This window comes from Stigmatopora argus, chromosome 14 (genome assembly GCF_051989625.1).
Source record: "Stigmatopora argus isolate UIUO_Sarg chromosome 14, RoL_Sarg_1.0, whole genome shotgun sequence".
Classification (NCBI taxonomy): domain Eukaryota; kingdom Metazoa; phylum Chordata; class Actinopteri; order Syngnathiformes; family Syngnathidae; genus Stigmatopora; species Stigmatopora argus.
Window position 1 is genome coordinate 11,949,971 of NC_135400.1, and position 17,721 is coordinate 11,967,691.

Here is a 17,721-nt window from a genome sequence, read left to right on the forward strand (position 1 = left end):
ACAACAGACCTACGTTTCAGATGTAGTGTAATATGGTGTATATTTCTTAAAAGAGTCTGAAAAGTCATTTGTCAGGGTTTCAATCTTGGTTTTCGTTTCATTTTGTGACTTTTGAACGAGTGAGGTCAAGAAGCCCCTCAGACCTATCCTTACAAAACGAAAGCCGTGTCAATGCGTCCTTTTTGGGATTTCAAATTAAAAGCAGAGCGATCTCTTCATAAAACGACCCCCGAATTCTTCACAAGAATTTCCAGACGCCCTCGCGTTGAACATAGCTCTCTGAGACGAACAGTTTTCCCACAAAGAGGTACATTGTTCCAAATGACGTTTTTACGGCGCAATGACGATTTTATTGTGAAGCCGTGACTTCTGCGCTTTCTATTCTGACGCCGCATTGGCTCTAACTTGACTGCGTAGCTTTTGCTCAGATCGTCTTGTTCTTCTTTCTCTGCTCTTAGCTGCGAGGGCTCAATTGACGAGTGGAGTTTGTAAGTCGGCTACTACGACTCTTCTCTTCTCTTCTTTTCTTTTTCTTTTTGGAGCCTCTTAGTCAGACTTTGAAACTTTGAAACTCACTCGGTGATCGAGAATCTAGAAGTCAAATCGTTTGACCAACTTTGCAGCATCTCGCAGTGCAGGTGCGGAGGAGGGGATTCGATGGCTGGCTTTTTTTCTATCAATCAATAACTTGAACGGAAAGACTCACCTGAACGAAGGAAGTGTCATTTGAAACCCGAAAAAAATCATTTCTGGGGCGAGAATATGTTAATGAAGGAGTACCGCATCTGCATGCCTCTCACTGTAGAGGAGGTAAGTGTGATTTTGCTTATTTACCCTTTAGGGGGTGCAATCATGCCTATACTTTGGGGCATTCACCCGGAAACGGTTATTCGAATGAAGCACTGCTGTGATGACTTGACGAATTGGCTCATTTATTAATAAGCACGTCATTTACTGTTGTAGTACTCTGGAATTCTGGTTTTAGCTGGAAATGTGCAATGGAATCAAAAAGGATGCATTGACAAAAGTTAGACCAGGAATATCATGGAATGAAAATCAGATTTTGCAAATATATCTCATTTGATCCATAACAAAATAATTATATATTTTGGCCCAGGACTTCCTCAGAAATCAAATATTTACTGTAGTTATGTCTTTGTTTTTAGGTAAATAAAAATATATTTGGGAAAAACTTTTTTTTTCAAATCCAAAAATTGAAAAGTGAGTATTTTTTGTTTTTGTTGGCTTTTGCAAAAAAAAAAAAAGGAAGTAAATAATGGGAGAAAAACAGGAAAGATTGCCCCTTATCTTTCCTGTTTTTCTCGCATTATTTACTCTTCTTTAACTTCAATGTCTTTTCTAAAATATAAACCAAGTATACTGCGATTGCCTGGCAACCAATTCAGGGTGTCCCCCGCCTGCTGCTCAAAGTTGGCTAGGATAAGCTCTAGCACCCCCACGACCGTTGTGAGGATAAACGATGAGAAAAATATCAAAATTTCAAACAAAATCATTTAACCATTGAGACGAATCTTTTTAGACACACTGAATATAAGCATCAAACCCACAAACGAACGTATAGATTCTCTACTTCCGTCAAACACAAAATGTAACTCCTCACTTTTTGCATCCTTTGGTCATTAACAATGGAACACCTTGTTTTCTCAAAAACAAAAGGAGAAAATCAGGTGATTTTACAAAATCCTTACATAGCAATTATGAACTTATTTACTCTACAGGCGTTTTAATGGAGTGCAGCACTGGCCTCAAGGTTTTAACGTTTTATGGTACGAATCGACCTTCCACCTTATGGAATCATTCCATCTATAAAAGCGCGTGTTGCCATAGTGGCTTACAGAGAGGTGTCGCTTTAAATGGCATCGTTGCCGTGCTGTATAAGGCCGTGGAAGACGAGGGTGACGTCCAATACATTGGAATTGTGAGGGCTGTGAGTGAATGAATTTCAATGCCTTTGATGACCATCATATGATTTATGTTGTGTAAAGGCAGACAGATAAGATGGTTGCAGAAGTTTGCACACCTTCCTCTAAATCAAGAATTGTCTACATATGTTGTGGCATCATTTGAGATTAAATAAAACAGCATTGAGTTCCATAATTAGCCTTGACAAAAAAAAGTCAAAACCGAAGATCAATGCTTATATACTATGTCCAAAAAGAACATCAAACTGAGTGAGATTTGGAGCCCTCCCTCCAAGCATTCTAAAAATTTAAAAAATGTGTTCTGAGATTCAATGTGTGCATATACATCCCCCCCAAAAATCAATTTATTACTCCATAAACAATGCTGATCCCTGTCAGTTTTGCGTGGTGCTACAGACTACACCCTAAAGTGGTTGCAAGTCAGTCGACCATTGACAATCATCATCACAGTGGGAAACAATCCCACGCTGCCTGCACAAAGTCATGGGAATACACCACTACACCCTCAGCAACTGATATGAAGTCTCCTTCAATAGAAAAGGTACAAGTGCAAAGCAAACGAGTCTTTTAGACCTCCCCCTGGGCGCTCTAAATATATCGCTGTCATTGGCAACCAATATATATGTCCGCCGCATACGTTTATGATTTAAAGTTCACCAGTGGTTACTGCCCAAAGGCATCAATCAGTTTCAAACATTGCCTAATTTGACTCCCCATCTATTTTTCATGGACTTTGATCAAAATGTGTTTTCCTTGCTCGCGCTCTCACAAATCAAAACACAATTCAATTGTCCTCAATGAGAATCAGCTGTTCAAGCAATTTTAATCCCCAAATTAAATGGCAGGTTGCGGTTCACTGTTTTTAAACATGTGATTCACACAGGACAATTTGTCTCCTGGCGCTCAAATGATTCATTTTAATGCTGTTTTCGTGTTTTTTGATGAAGCTCTCGCACCGCTGTGCTATTGCATATGCTTTTTAAAAAAAAAATAAGCGCACCCATTCTGCGGTTACTTTGTTTTAACTCTTGTAAAAACAACATAACAATATTCCTTTTTTCTTCACCTGTGTTAACGAGTAATGGCTGATTGAAAAGGAAGAATTCAAGATACTACCAATAATTATCAGTTTGCCAGGATGGGATTTAACTTATTAGCTGCTATTGAGGGTGAAAATGAACCAGACTTACTTTAAAATGAAATGTTTTTATATTTCAGAGTAACTTTGGGGCATTTTATCATACTCAAACTAATGGGAGTTCAATCAGATAACACTAGTGTTGTTGTTTTTTAAGACCTTCTATGATGTTTTGGATTCTTTTTTTAGCATTAAACTAAAGTGAATTTATAAATGAATAGAAAGCTACACACATGTTTTCAATCAGTAGTTTGAGAGTAAACATGATGACAGTAAACTGCAACTGGGAGCAGATTTTTGGAGCAAAGACTACAATAGCATTGTGAATATGTCAGGGCGAATGTAAAGGGTCAATCAAGCGCCTTCTATTAATAGCCGGAAGCTAAATTTAAAGTGAGGACATTCGAGCACGTGACACAAACAAAGGCGGCCGACTCACCGTGATACGTGAAAAGCATTTTAACAATACATTCTTGAACATTGTATGTGCGGAACAAATTTTGATTAACTGTTAAACTATACTATGTTGTGAAGTTTTAAAAAAAGAAGCTTTCAACTGCTGTGTGCAGCAATTGGAAGAAAGCCTGGCTTTTTTTTCCATTTCCAAATGCATTGACGCTTTGATTAATTTCCATAGATTGGGTCCGGTTTGGATTTTAATTCCATTTAACGCATTAGAAGCAGCCCTCGCTGCCAATGTGTCAAAGCAAGTTGGCCACCCTTTGGCTTGTCACTTGTAGCTGCCTTTCAACATATTAGCTGTTGTAGTCAATTGTGGTTGTTTTTGCTACCGTGCCAAATTTTTTAAACGGCATCATGTTACTTTTGTACGCTATGGATTGGATGTCTATCGCTGTCAGTGGCAGTCGTTATCTGTGTCCAATTCCATTGTCTTTGATGTTACATCAGATTAGGACATAATGATAGCGGGCTTTAGCTTTAGCGTAGCCCAATGACCAAAGGAACCGTATCGCGATTCCTAATGATCAAATCTCTCTCTGAAAAGAAGCCGAGCAAGATAAGAGACGATGAACATTTCAAGAGGTCCTGAATCGATAGCAAGTGTGGGGGTAAAAAAGAGCAAGACGTTTGATTTGGACGGAATCGGGAAATCTCTGTGATCACAGAGAGAATGATTTATTCATGATTCACCCGAGTGGGATTGATTTCCAGCCTGTGAAGGATGAATGCAGTGTTGTCTTCACAGCTGCACTTTCACAAAATCAGTCCGTGAGAAAGCAGGCGAGGTGAAGATATTTATTGAGAATGTTAAAACATTTTTGAAGGGGTAACGGCTAGGTCAATGCAATAAAAAGTAACGGTAATTGAAACGACATATCATCAGGAGCGTTAAGCTCGCTCCGCTTTTTTCAAGATAAGCAGTCGCAATGGTCCATGTTTTTATAACGAGAGACAAACATACTCCATTTCCGTTTATTAAACTCGTTCTTCTAAATCAACGGATTAATTTAAAATCGATGGTCTCCATTAAAAAAAGATTGCAAGCACGGATTTCACGTCAAAAGATTACTTAATTTATTGACGACTGTATCTAAAAAAAACAGACGATCAATCCATTTTGACTGGAAGTTGTTAAAATGCATGAAAAAATCTCCAAATAAAAAAATATATTCATTTGATTATTTTTGTTATGTCAAATTACTGACAACAGGCATCTACGGAAAAATCTGTCCTGATGACAAACCAAAAAGTACATTTGCTATTGACTAATCGTATTTTCGGTTTACATAAGTGAGATGTGTCTGAATTTAGGTAGAAAAATGTAAAACTACAACTACTCTAACGCTTGTTAATGACTGTTCTGGTTGACAGAAGGGAATATTCTGTACGTAAGACAACTCACGGGACGGGTGAGTCACAGGTGGCTAAAAAATAAACAAATAAATAAATAAAAGCCCAAAACAGGAAGTCGCTCGGATGGCATTTGGCAGGAAACTCTTTATAATCTTTCCTCGCCCTCGGTGTCAACGCGCTGGCCAAACAAGAGGTGATAACGGCCGCTGAGAATAGAAGCGAGGTGGCTAGAGTTATGGGTCAGGTGGCAGCGTGAGGGGGCGGGATGGGAGCAGCTGGCCGTGGCGCGCCACGCCACAATGACAATGCATCAGGACGCATTGTACGCACAGATAAGTGATGTACCGGAGAAGCAAACATACTCATAAATGTGTTGCGAAGTGGCCGCCGCTTCTCGTATCTTTGGACGTGTGGTTTAAGGTTTATTTTTACTCCTGACCGCCCACGGCCGCGCATGCTGGCTTTTATGTCACTGATGCCAATACAAATTAAAAACGGTTTCTTTTTTGTGAGACGAGCATTGCCGAATAACACTAACACATTTACAGAAATTACAATGCTATACCTGTTGGAACTTTATGTGGGGTATCTTAAACAGTCCAGAATTAATATTTAACAACTACTAATTACGTCAGTGTAGATTATGCACTATAGAGCAAGTCTCTGAAAAGAACGCACCATCTGAAAAACTTAATATCATGAATACTAACATTAGCAAAAGAAGCTAAAGTTGCACTTGATAATGCACTTTGAGTGCACACAATCATGATGCTACCTATCTACCTAAAAAACATCCACCAAGTAGCCACTTTGTTACAGAGAAAGAAAAAAATTGAGGCTCATATTCTGAGAAATACAGTAAATGTCAACAGTTGAGATCAAGCAAGTTCTACACTGGATATGCCATACGCATAAAAACAACTATTTTTCCCCTTTTTAAATGTAAATATCGACGCCACTAGAGGAGAAACCCTCACAAGGTCGATGGCCTTCCATTTTGCATGCACAGGTGCACACTACACACGCACTGAAGACCACTTCATCTTCAAGGAGATCTGTTAATCAGTTGTGGGTTGTTCCTGTAGCAACCACGGGCACTGCAGGCAAAACGCGGCTCTACTATAAAACCACGCGACGCACTTATGTGCGACTGGAATCCGTTTACAAACATCGGAATCATTTCAACTGTGAAAATTGTATTTTAAATTTGTGGCGTTGAAGTGGAGGTGCTTGAAAATCCCCATAAAGAAGACACCTTTTTTTTTTTTACTAATCTGGGGTCCGAGTGCAATCAGTGGATTGCAGTCAGGTGCTTCTAATTGTCTGCTGAATTCTTAAGCGGTACGAAAGATGAATGAATGAAAAACTAAATAAGAATGCTCATGATCTTAAAATAATTCAACTCATAGGCTGCCAGTGACGCAGATCAATGTCCAATCAATTTGATTTGAGGAATATTTTTTTATTGTTTTTGTATGAATTGTTAAAATATAAATACATGCTAAAAATATAACTTTTTTTATTCAGTGCCAGCCCAAATTTATGTATACATTTACTAAGTAGGTTTTGTGATATTTGGCCAAATAAGAAAATTTAGTTTTTTCATTTTCACCTTTTTTTTTTTACTAATCTGGGGTCCGAGTGCAATCAGTGGATTGCAGTCAGGTGCTTCTAATTTTCTGCTGAATTCTTAAGCGGTACGAAAGATGAATAAATGAAAAACTAAATAAGAATGCTCATGATCTTAAAATAATTCAACTCATAGGCTGCCAGTGACGCAGATCAATGTCCAATCAATTTGATTTGAGGAATATTTTTTTATTGTTTTTGTATGAATTGTTAAAATATAAATACATGCTAAAAATATAACTTTTTTTATTCAGTGCCAGCCCAAATTTATGTATACATTTACTAAGTAGGTTTTGTGATATTTGGCCAAATAAGAAAATTTAGTTTTTTCATTTTCACCTTTTTTTTTTTACTAATCTGGGGTCCGAGTGCAATCAGTGGATTGCAGTCAGGTGCTTCTAATTTTCTGCTGAATTCTTAAGCGGTACGAAAGATGAATAAATGAAAAACTAAATAAGAATGCTCATGATCTTAAAATAATTCAACTCATAGGCTGCCAGTGACGCAGATCAATGTCCAATCAATTTGATTTGAGGAATATTTTTTTATTGTTTTTGTATGAATTGTTAAAATATAAATACATGCTAAAAATATAACTTTTTTATTCAGTGCCAGCCCAAATTTATGTATACATTTACTAAGTAGGTTTTGTGATATTTGGCCAAATAAGAAAATTTAGTTTTTTCATTTTTTAATCATTCGATTACTGTCAACCCTCCAATTAGTCAGAACTAATTGGATGATTATCCCCCGACAATAGCACAAAAATCTGATCATTAACTCTTGGAGATGGCAATTGTTAAATTGTTAAACAGTGCTTGCCGTGGATTGATTTAAAAAAAGACTTGAGAGTGAGAACACAGTTACTTTTACTCTGGTCGATTTTTTTTTCAGTTTTTCCTCCTCGCCATCTGTCTCCATTTGAACGGCAGTCTCAAGAAGTACACTTTGTACCCCATATGCATAATAAATCAGATGGATTGCCCCGAGCGGACTGAAATTGTACCAAAACACCCCTGAGTAGAACCGAGGGGAGACGGGAGAGCTTACGTAACTGGCTGAGAGTCTTGTTTATCGAGCTGTTCAATGAGCCTTGTGAAGATGGAGTCAACCTGTTTCTGCCTCCAGGCTTCCTCAAATTAAAGAAATGACAAAAAGACTGCAAATGTGAAGTTAGCATTATTCATTTTTCCTATTGTGGAAGCTAAATGATCCTTCCATGTAAAAATTTGAAAGGACGTTGGAAAAAAGGTGTTTTTAGTTACAGTAGAAGTCAAAAGGAGAAACAAAGGGAAAAATGTCCAATCCTCTTACGTAACCGCTCCCAATCTGCTCGTTTCCGTCTGCAGTGCTTTACCTTTTTCTATACTCAAAGCACCTCTCGTCTCCTTTACTTCAACCCCTCCCAATCTGCCCCCCACCCATCTAAAAAAATGCGAAGTGAGTGATTTTGACGTTATGCAATGTCTAGTTCAGTGACCTCAGACACTGCAGAGATGCAGGAGGAGGAAAATCACCAGAAAGCCACTACCAAAAAGATGGTTGCTACAAAATCAGAAGTATGATCATATTTCGTGAGCTGTTTCAGAGTTTTCGAAACTCGTTAAATATGAATGAGAAATATTTGCGCTAGGGCTGCTACGATTCATCGAGTAAATCAGGTAAAAAAAAGGAAATATTTTTACTTATTTATTTTAAAAGGTTTTACAATGTATTCAAATTTTACATGAAAAAAGTCAATACAAAATAGTCAAATAAAGAAAGAATCATGAATGGGTCTCTGATTTCTGTCACCTTTGAAAATTATTTAGTGTGAAAGTAGATTAAGATTTTAAGAAGTTTGTTTTTCTCATTAAAAACATTTTTACTAAAATAATTTCTCTAGCTCTTGGTATAAAAATTGTATTTTTAAAATATTTTCTATTTAAAACTTTTATAATTTTACTATTTTATATATTTGAAATGAAAAAGGGGGTAAATGATTTTTTTGAATTCATGAACAAATGAAGAGAATAACAGTAAAAATAGAAAAATATTTTACATTTGAAAAAGTAAATATTTATTTAATATTATTGTTTAATTTGTATTTTAAATTTTAAAAAGGGGGTGGAATTCTCATTGTCCTCACTCAAAGCTTCCTGTTTTCTCCCAAAGCGAAGGGCATTGCATTGGCGTTGACAGTTTTATTACTCTTAGATTTATCTTGCAGTGGAGTGCTTGAGTGAGGGAGGCGGTTAAACGAAGAAAAAAGGTTGCCGGTCTCCCTTCGTACGCAGACCTGCCCTCCTCCCTCCACATGCTGCCCATCGAGATTGGATCCAACTATTAAAAGAGAGCTGATCTTATTTTTTTTGCTGACTGCTCCAAATTCAGTCAGCCGTGCTTTCAATAGCAGCCACGATTGGGCTTGTGCTGAAACAGCAAAGGACACACATTGACATTGATTTGGAGGTGGACGGACCGACTGCTTGTTTGGGACGGACAGAATTGACTGGAATGGGCGAATGAACGTTCCTTCATATGAATTTGATTGAGGATTTAAAAAATTCACAAGAGTTGCATTAATGTACTCTATTTACTAAAAGAAGAATGTTAACATTGTTACAAAAACTCAATTTAACGGCAATAGACATTCAATTGATAGAGTAAATAGTGTTTTTAACTTTTAAAAAATGTATCAGGTTTTTTTGTATCTCACCCACAAGTACGACAAGCTCAGAGTAGTAATTAAATGCTCTGTGGCTGAATTTTAATGACAAGTTAGCACTGTACAGTAAGTGTGTGCTTGACACTAACACACTCGTTGGCTGCAGCACAATGACCAGACCCCCTCCTTGCACAGCCACCCACCCACGCCACCAACCTGCTGTTGTGAGAGAACAGAAAGGCAAAAAAAACTGAATGCCGTTTGAGCACAAAATCATCTCATCCCCGTTTCAAAAACACCTCCTATACCCCGCGCCGACGCTTCTGTTTGATGTTCCCGTGGCGGGTCGTGTCGCGTTTTAATTGAAAAACACAAGCGCTCTTGCCGTGTTCTAAATTTGACCGTTACCATAGCAACCATCACACCGTCCAATCGTTTTAATTATCACATTGTCACAAGGTTTGTTTATGGGACTCATTTGCATGACAAGGATTTGCCGATAGTCCTAATAGATCGGACGTCTATCGCCGCCAAGGGCAGCCACTGTTCAAGTCCAGATGCAAGATGTCAACATGTCCTCACTTTCCTCAGCTGACCGTCGGATGGAAAATTGTTATTTAGCAACTGCAATGACAAATGTATTCTTGTCGGCTTTCCGTTAGCTTTACGCGGCTATCCTCGGTTCGGCATTCCCACCCAAGTTGCATCAGTCACGCGGACGGCCGTGTCCATTTCTCGGACCTGGAAATAGTCGGACACGCCGTTGCGATGGCCACAAATGTATGGAAAATAGTCAGCATTCCGGACTTTCACGAGCTTGTCGCGAGGCCAAGTCGGTCATTGAGTGATGAGTGAAAGCCCCGAGAAGGTTGACTATTGTGTGCTAATTCGGGATTGGGGGTGGGTTTAGGTGTTACACTGTAGACAGCTGCATATCAGCGTAGTTTTTCACTGCTATTTACCACTGGAAAATGAGGGGGGGTAATCTAACGGAATGGATGTCTAAAGCTATCAATGGCACTGATTGGAACTGATTGTTTGCCCACGGTGTGTTTCAGTACCGGATCGGGCAGCTGTATATGATCAGCAAGCACAGCAATGAACAAAGTGAACGCGGCGAGGGAGTGGAGGTGGTTCAGAATGAGCCCTACCAAGACCCCGAGCATGGATCGGGACAGTTCACCGAGAAACGCATCTATCTCAACAAGTCAGTTTGAGGACAATGTTCAACATCTTTTAAAAGAAATGTTTTGGAAAAATGTGTTCCGCCATTTCATCTAACCCATTCTGTTGTGTGGTTTCCAGTAAGCTACCAAGTTGGGCCCGAGCTGTGGTACCCAAGATTTTCTACGTAACGGAGAAGGCGTGGAACTATTACCCCTACACTATCACAGGTAGTTTTCATTTGTTCGCATAACAATGATTTTTTAATAGTGCTATTCACCTTTTTTCACTCATTTGTCCCCTTATTAATGCTGCCCACTAAATCATCGACTACCTCTGTCTACTTACCCAGAGTACACGGTGAGTACTTTTAATATACATTGTTGTTTTGTCAATTTATTGATCTAATTTCTACGGGCAGAGAAATTACTTTGATGAATATGTTCGTCGGTGGCGGCGGTGATGCAACAATATCACCTTAAGAAATCATTTTGGGAAGGCCAGACAAGTCGATATAAACAAGCCGATAACATTTCTCCGTAAATACGTTCCGGCAAACGGCTCGTCTCAGCCGTAAAACTTGTTAATTGATTGGAGCCGAGGTACTAATGATTTTGCTCTTAGACTGAAGATAGAGGAGCATGTCCACTCATGGCAACTAGAAAACATCAATAGGCAATTGGAGTGGGGGACAAAAAGAGCAGGTTGTCTATATTTGTTTCAAGGAAGATTCAAGGCAAAAGCAATCTTCTAGTTAAAGTTGGCCTTGGCATAGTTCCGCGTAGTGCTACTTGTAATCTAGGCGAGTGTTTTTGGCATCCGGCCCATTCGCTGCTAGCCTCTGTCACCCAAAATTGAATTGCACGCAACAATTTAAATGAGAGCCATAGTTAGGATTTTTTTTTCTGGGGGTCGAGAACTCATATTCATGCTAATGTTTAAACGCACAATGATGTTTTTCCCACTTGTGTATGTCGTCAGTGCTCATTCCTTCCAAAGTTCTCCATCCACATAGAGAGCAAATATGAGGACAACAAAGGGAGCAATGATAAAGTGAGTCTCATCTCTAATTCTCTCTAATGTTTTCTTTAAAACCGTCTTAGCATATTGGCCCGGGGTTTGAAATAAAGTGCCAATGTGAGTGAGTAAAGTGTAAATTTAATGTGAAAAGGAGAGTGGGAGTGCTAATTTAATTATGAAGCAGAATTTTAGAAGAGTAGCAAAGTGGATCTGCCACCTTCACTAACTTCTGTTCGTGATGAAAACATGATTGCTTCCTAATTAATGATTCAAATTGGCTACAAGGTGGTCTCTGAAATTGTGGCTTTGGGATGTTTTCTCAGCTAGGACAGGATATTTGGATTTTTGTTGCTATCGAGGAAGGGGAGTTTGGTTTTTTTGGGGGGGGGGGTAACATTTTTGTTGTATTTGTATCTATTGATTTATTAATTTAATTTAGTTAATCATTTTTCATTAAAAATGTGTTTTCTGTCATTTTGTTGTTTCATTCATTTTTGTGGGAAAAAAATATTTTGATTTGGATTTTATTCTTTTGTAGATTTTTGGGTGTTTAATTTAAATTAATATTTTTAATATATTGATTACAAAAAAGAAACTTAATGATAATGACAGTGCCAAACATCGGTGAACAAGGAGCGTTTCAGTCCCATCGTCTAAAGTCAGATGTCAACGTTTTGGGGATTTTTTTTCACTCACGTCTTTTAACTCAATCTCGGCCATTGACAGCAATAGACGTCCGTTCCATTCAGACACAACATGACACGTGTGTGTGCAACTAGGGAAACCACAGCATGTCAGCATAAAATAGCATTATTGATCAGGGTATCCCCCCCCTTATTTCAGCAGTGCTTTTTCCCTTTGCAGATATTTGGCAGCGAACCCCAAGACGAGGAAACCGAGGTGTGTTTTGTGGATATCGCCTATGACGAAGTCCCTGAACGGCATTATAAGGATACGGAGGTAGGGGGCGCTAATCTCAGCACTCAATTAACATAATGGCTGCCATTGATGGCAATAGATGTCCAATCCATTTTGACTGGCAGGACTATAAGCGATTGAAATGGATTGCTCTTCTACTGCTGAAAACGTCACATAAACATAAGCATTTACAGCCAGTCACTATGTGGTAGAATGTAGATACATCAGTCTTTTGATTGAATTTCTTGTAATTTTGCGGCTGGGGTCAGGATTTGCGCTACTTCAAATCCAAGAAAACAGAACGCGGCCTCCTCCAGGAAGGCTGGATCCAAAATCAGGATCCCATCATGTGCTCCTACAAGCTAGTCAGCGTCAAGTTTGAAGTTTGGGGCCTTCAGACGCGCGTGGAGCAATTCATACACAAGGTCGGGACTGACCACATTGTTTAAAACTAAAATTTGACACATCATTTTGGACTCGTGAGTCAGCTTTATCCTCTTTTGTGCAAGGTGATACGAGACGTTCTGCTGTTGGGACACAAGCAGGCATTTGCTTGGGTAGACGAGTGGATCGGTGAGTGCTTAATTTACTAGCAGTTATTAGATAGTCAATCCATTAATCTCAGACTTAACAAAATATAAATTCCAAGCATTTAAGTGACTAATCGATTATCAAATAAATCGCCAGCCATGTTGATACTCGAACCTTTTTGCTATATTGTTCACCTGAAGGTTATCCAATTCTTTTATTTATTAATTGTTCTATTTACTTGTTTACATTTTCCACTATTTTCTTTTTAAAATGTTTTTTTCAATATTTTTTTCACTAATTTCACATTAAAAAAAAGAACTTCTTATTTCGTTTGTCATTGATATTTCTTTGAGGACTACAGAAAATGTATTTTAATTTTATTTGAGCAAAAATAAAACTTTTTTCAGGGTCTTTTGGCAGGTCAGGTCTAGTTCGTGCGCCGCGAATTTGACATGTGCTGTACATTAAGATTCAGGCTCGTTTCATAGCTGTAATGTTATGGTATTAAATATTTCAGGAAACATTTAACAACTACTACTGTAGAATGTTTTGGGTTTTTTTTCAATGCGCCAGTCCCCTTTGACGGCGATAGACATCCGATACGTTTGAACTGGGAGGGTGGCTGCCGGCCCCTCAAAGTCCAAACGGATCGGACATTTATGGCCGTCGTTTGCCGTCAGACATGAGCATGGAGGAGGTGCGCGAGTACGAGCGTGCCACGCAGGAGGCCACCAACTTGAAGCTGGGCACATTTCCACCGACTATCAGCATCAGCGAAACGACATTGGCACCCGGCGCCCGCGGCGGACCAAACAGTGCCCCGTCCACCCCTCTGTCCACCGAAGCCCCCGAGTTCCTTAGCGTGCCCAAGGACCGCCCTCGCAAAAAGTCTGCCCCCGAGACCCTCACGCTGCCCGACCCACAGGGCCGGCGTGATTCCATTTTTAAACTGCCCAGCTTCTTCTCGTGGAACACCAGCCCACAGCCCGAATGAAATTTATGGCGCAACAGTGGTCTTAACTCAGTACGGCCCGAAGGGACCGAGTCCCGAAAAATGAGACGCGGGCCCTCAAAGACGGAAGCGTCGGTCGGCGTGCTGGCTGGATTACGTGTAGCATACATTCCTAAGAATAATAAGTCAATGAAAAGCCCACCATGTTGCTCACGTGTGGTGATGGAGTCACGTAACGCACGTATGTTTTGTTTGGTGAGCTGGCGTCGGGATTTCACGCGTGTCTGTGAACGTCTCACTTGGCTACTGTGGATGTGAGAGATTAAAAAAATGGTGTAAATATTAAATTTGGGGCCATAAGGTCAAAGAGGGTAAAAAAAACATTTAATGGCACCTTGATAATGAATTTGACAATTTTGCTAAAATTTTCGTGGTAGAAAAAGGGTGAAAAGTGAAGGCAATGTTTTGAATATGGTTGCTTAGGTGGAATTGTGCTGTATATTTTGAGGTTTTCCCTTGGGTGGGTGAACCAATGTGTGAGAACTGCTTATTGGTTTGTCATCTGCACTTAAAGAAAAAAATCAGGTAATACATACACACATGTATATTAGTGATTTGTGGATGTTTTATTTTTTTGCAGTTATGCCTGTTTTATAAATCTAAGAATAATTTATAGGCCTTCATGAACATGGTTTGTAGTTATCAATATATGCCAAAAGATGGCGACAGTACTATATTTCTCTAAAAAGAAGCCCTCAACTGACAAGGTAGTCCCTGAGCACTTGTTTTAGAACATGGCAGCAAGGCATTTCATACTTTAGTCTAAACGGAACAAAAAACTCACTTTTGAAGTCATTCCTTAGCACCATATCACTACTCAACTTCATCCCACAAAATGTAAATACTATATTTCAACACTCATTGCAAACAGAATATGAAATACTGTACATTTTGTAGCTTCTAAATATGAATGTGCCTGTAGGAGGCGGGGTTTACTCGGGTAATATGTTGAGTGAAAAAAAAATTGCAGCAAAAGTTTCTTCAATGAAATCATTTAATCGCTTCCACCCACTCAAACTCTATAGACGGACGGACCATTTTGAAAAAGATTATAATTGAATCCTGCTAATTGACTGTTGTGTATTTCAACAGTACTATGTGATGTTCTTGCATGATGTTTATGCGAATATGTAATTTAGATTTTCAGTGTTATATTTGTATTTGCAAGTTTCCATTGCATTTTGACCCATTTGTTCATTTCAACTATTCCTATGCTGTAAATATGACTCAATAAAACACTGTTGTCACAACTTTACTCAACTCATAAATGACCCAACACCACATTTCACTTGATAAATATTACATTTTTTGTGCGTTCAAGTCCACTATATATAAATACCAGTGTATAAGTAGCGTTCCTCCTTGGCTTATGAGATCAAGCTGTTTAGTCCAATTTTTTTTTTATTGGGATAAAGTGAAAATTTAGACCCACAAAGTTTTTTTTATAATTAAAATGATACTTTTTAAGCCCTTCGGTTCATAGTCCAGAGCGTCTTATTTTTGTTGTTTACATGCCAACTAGCTTTGGTGTATATAAATCGACTATCAAAATAACAATTTTTGGCATTCCTTCTGTAGACAGAAGAACTCATAAGTCAAGGGACGTAACAGTTAAGTGCAAAATTCAGTTTCATATGAAAATAACCCCATGATAGTATTTGTTTATATATAGAATATGATAAATAAATGTAATATGTCCTACCGCTGCAGCTCATCTTGTAAACAAGTGACATCTCAGCTACCTTTGGTGGTCTTTTTTGAATTCTCGCAGTACGTCGAGGAACATTTCGTAGCAGAAGAAGGTGAAACCGGTGGAGAGTGCTGCTTTGAGCAGGCTGGGAGAGAGGCCTTTGAAAAAACCTCGCATTCCCTCCTCTTTGGTCATCCGTGTCACGCAGTCTACCAAGCCTCGGTAGTGTCGCACCTACGGGTCAGATTTCACAAAATCATTGACCAGAAACGTATCTTCATCAATACCAATGCAAAATTAAACTTTTTTAAAATCAGTTAAGTAGTCTCCAAACACATAAAAGGTGCAAAAGCTATGAATAAATAAATCTAATAAAGAATATAATACGTTTTGACTAGTTTGTTTATAACAATGGTGTTTTTAGGTCGTTTTGTTACCTGACATGTTTCGGCATGTTACTTTCGCCTTCATCAGTGTCCAAGAATATAATAATAATTAGGTTATGTTAATTTGTGGAGCAAATCTGGTTTGTCTATCACTTCCAATGAGTTAAGCAGTTGATCAGATTGTTACCTGTCCAAAGTGAACTCTGGCCTCCTCAAAGCCTCCAACTTGCAATCTCTTCTTCAAAACATCAAATGGGTACGTGACAGTTTTGCTGATCATTCCGGCGCCGCTTCCGCATAGCAGATTTTTCAGATTTTCTATAACCCCCCAAACATATACTTGTAAATAAATAATAATAATCACAACTCTAAGGTCACCCAGCCTGACTGCACCGACCTTGCGACTTGCCGGCGGCAGGTTGAGACGCCAAAAGCCTTTTGAAGACGTTATAGAAGAAAAACTGCAGTCCAGCATATGGGAAGACTGCGATAAGTGTCGGAGAAAGGCCGCGGTAGAATGTGAGCATGCCCCCCGAACGCCACATGGCATTCACGGCCTCTGCCAGGTTCCTGTACAGCTATAAACACTTTCACAGTAAGTTTACATGAGCTTGCTTTACTGTATATTGGCCATCTTATCCCACCTTTGGCTCGCCCTGTGCAGCGAAACGCGTCCTGAGCGTGTCCAAAGGCTGACACGCCACCGTGGCCGAGCAGGCAGCCAAACCGCCGCACAGGAAGTGAACGCCGGATGTCCGGCTGTCCAAAACGGTCTTGTCGTGCACCAGCTTGGTGAAGCGCTCGAATGTGGCAAACTAGAACAAAAAAGTACCTTTTAAGAAAATGTGTGTGACAATAGCCAGTCGGAGTTGGTCAAATGACAGCTGCCATTTATGCTAGACTTTACCTGCACTGCTCCATAACAAATGGAGAGCAGCTGTGCGGGGACATGACCTTTCCAAAAAGCAGCGAGGCCTTCTTCAGCGTGAATGCGGCGTGCCGCCTGAATTACACCCCAGTACTTCCCAACTGGTGCCGCGGAGGACAGACTTTCAATCTGCAGCTAGAAAGGAAACAAATATCCATTTCACAATGAAGCCAGTTAAATGGAAGGATATAGTGACAAGGCTACAACGCGTTATACCTGAAATCGTATTTTAATGACATCCAAAGGGCTAATGAGGGCTCGGGTAACCATGCCAGCAGCTGACCCAGCCAGGGCTGCCTCCTGGGCGCTAAGCGGGACCCCCTGTGCCCTGGGGTCAAAGCCCACCATGTCGCCAAGGCTTAAAATAAAAAATATTGAAATGAAAAGGGTAAATTTTCAAGACCATTGCCGTCAATAGTGCGAAAACAACACCGTTCAAACTTCAAAGCAAAAATTCGCGCCAAAATGTGATGTATTCACTGTCAATCTGAGGGAATGAGTTCAACCTGGAACAGTATTCCATTACATTAACAAATAATTTTACATAGTTTATTCCCGTTTTGTGTTCAAGATAAACAAAAGGTTGACTTCCCGTAACAAAAAGTAATTTAGACCAAATTCTGACACTGGTAATGTGTGGTGGAAACAAACAACTACACGACATGTGAGAAGACTTGGCTAAAAAAATAAGCTACCAACAAATACATTTTCTGAGACAATGGAAGTTTAAAAAAACAACTTACTTGGGTAAACTGTCGAGAAAATACGTTGTAAATATTCAACGTAGACTTGGAAATGTCCACAAAATCATTGCATGCTGTTTTTAACATTGACAGGAGCGAATAGACTTCCTAGTGATGACGGAAATGTTCTTTTTGTATGTTTCCGGTTGAAAAATTC

At 39.3% G+C, this 17,721-nt stretch overlaps 2 protein-coding genes across 2 annotated transcripts; one reads left to right on the top strand and one right to left on the bottom strand.

Moving 5' to 3' along the window:
* The first annotated feature begins 422 nt into the window (after nt 1-422).
* pitpnc1a (phosphatidylinositol transfer protein cytoplasmic 1a) lies at nt 423-15,067 on the top strand. Its single transcript, XM_077618109.1, has 9 exons — nt 423-810; nt 10,231-10,379; nt 10,478-10,566; nt 10,689-10,696; nt 11,318-11,389; nt 12,221-12,316; nt 12,544-12,699; nt 12,784-12,847; nt 13,486-15,067. The coding sequence occupies exons 1-9, from the start codon at nt 763-765 to the stop codon at nt 13,797-13,799; spliced, it is 996 nt and encodes a 331-aa protein (XP_077474235.1). The 5' UTR covers nt 423-762; the 3' UTR covers nt 13,800-15,067.
* slc25a19 (solute carrier family 25 member 19) lies at nt 15,054-17,704 on the bottom strand. Its single transcript, XM_077618111.1, has 7 exons — nt 17,565-17,704; nt 17,038-17,179; nt 16,801-16,956; nt 16,538-16,708; nt 16,291-16,471; nt 16,081-16,211; nt 15,054-15,741 (listed from the first exon to the last, which is right to left on the bottom strand). The coding sequence occupies exons 2-7, from the start codon at nt 17,167-17,169 to the stop codon at nt 15,556-15,558; spliced, it is 957 nt and encodes a 318-aa protein (XP_077474237.1). The 5' UTR covers nt 17,170-17,179; nt 17,565-17,704; the 3' UTR covers nt 15,054-15,555.
* Nucleotides 17,705-17,721: the final 17 nt, after the last annotated feature.

Bases quoted from the DNA above. Each gene is read 5' to 3' on its own strand.
- pitpnc1a (XM_077618109.1), top strand. From the start codon at position 763: ATGTTAATGAAGGAGTACCGCATCTGCATGCCTCTCACTGTAGAGGAG. The intron at 10,380-10,477 runs GTCAGTTTGAGG...TGTGGTTTCCAG, and splicing joins AAACGCATCTATCTCAACAA to TAAGCTACCAAGTTGGGCCC. The intron at 12,700-12,783 runs GTCGGGACTGAC...CTTTTGTGCAAG, and splicing joins TGGAGCAATTCATACACAAG to GTGATACGAGACGTTCTGCT.
- slc25a19 (XM_077618111.1), bottom strand. From the start codon at position 17,169: ATGGTGGGCTTTGACCCCAGGGCACAGGGGGTCCCGCTTAGCGCCCAG. The intron at 16,957-17,037 runs GTATAACGCGTT...TTTCCTTTCTAG, and splicing joins TCATTAAAATACGATTTCAG to CTGCAGATTGAAAGTCTGTC. The intron at 16,212-16,290 runs GTCGGTGCAGTC...GGGGGGTTATAG, and splicing joins TGCCGCCGGCAAGTCGCAAG to AAAATCTGAAAAATCTGCTA.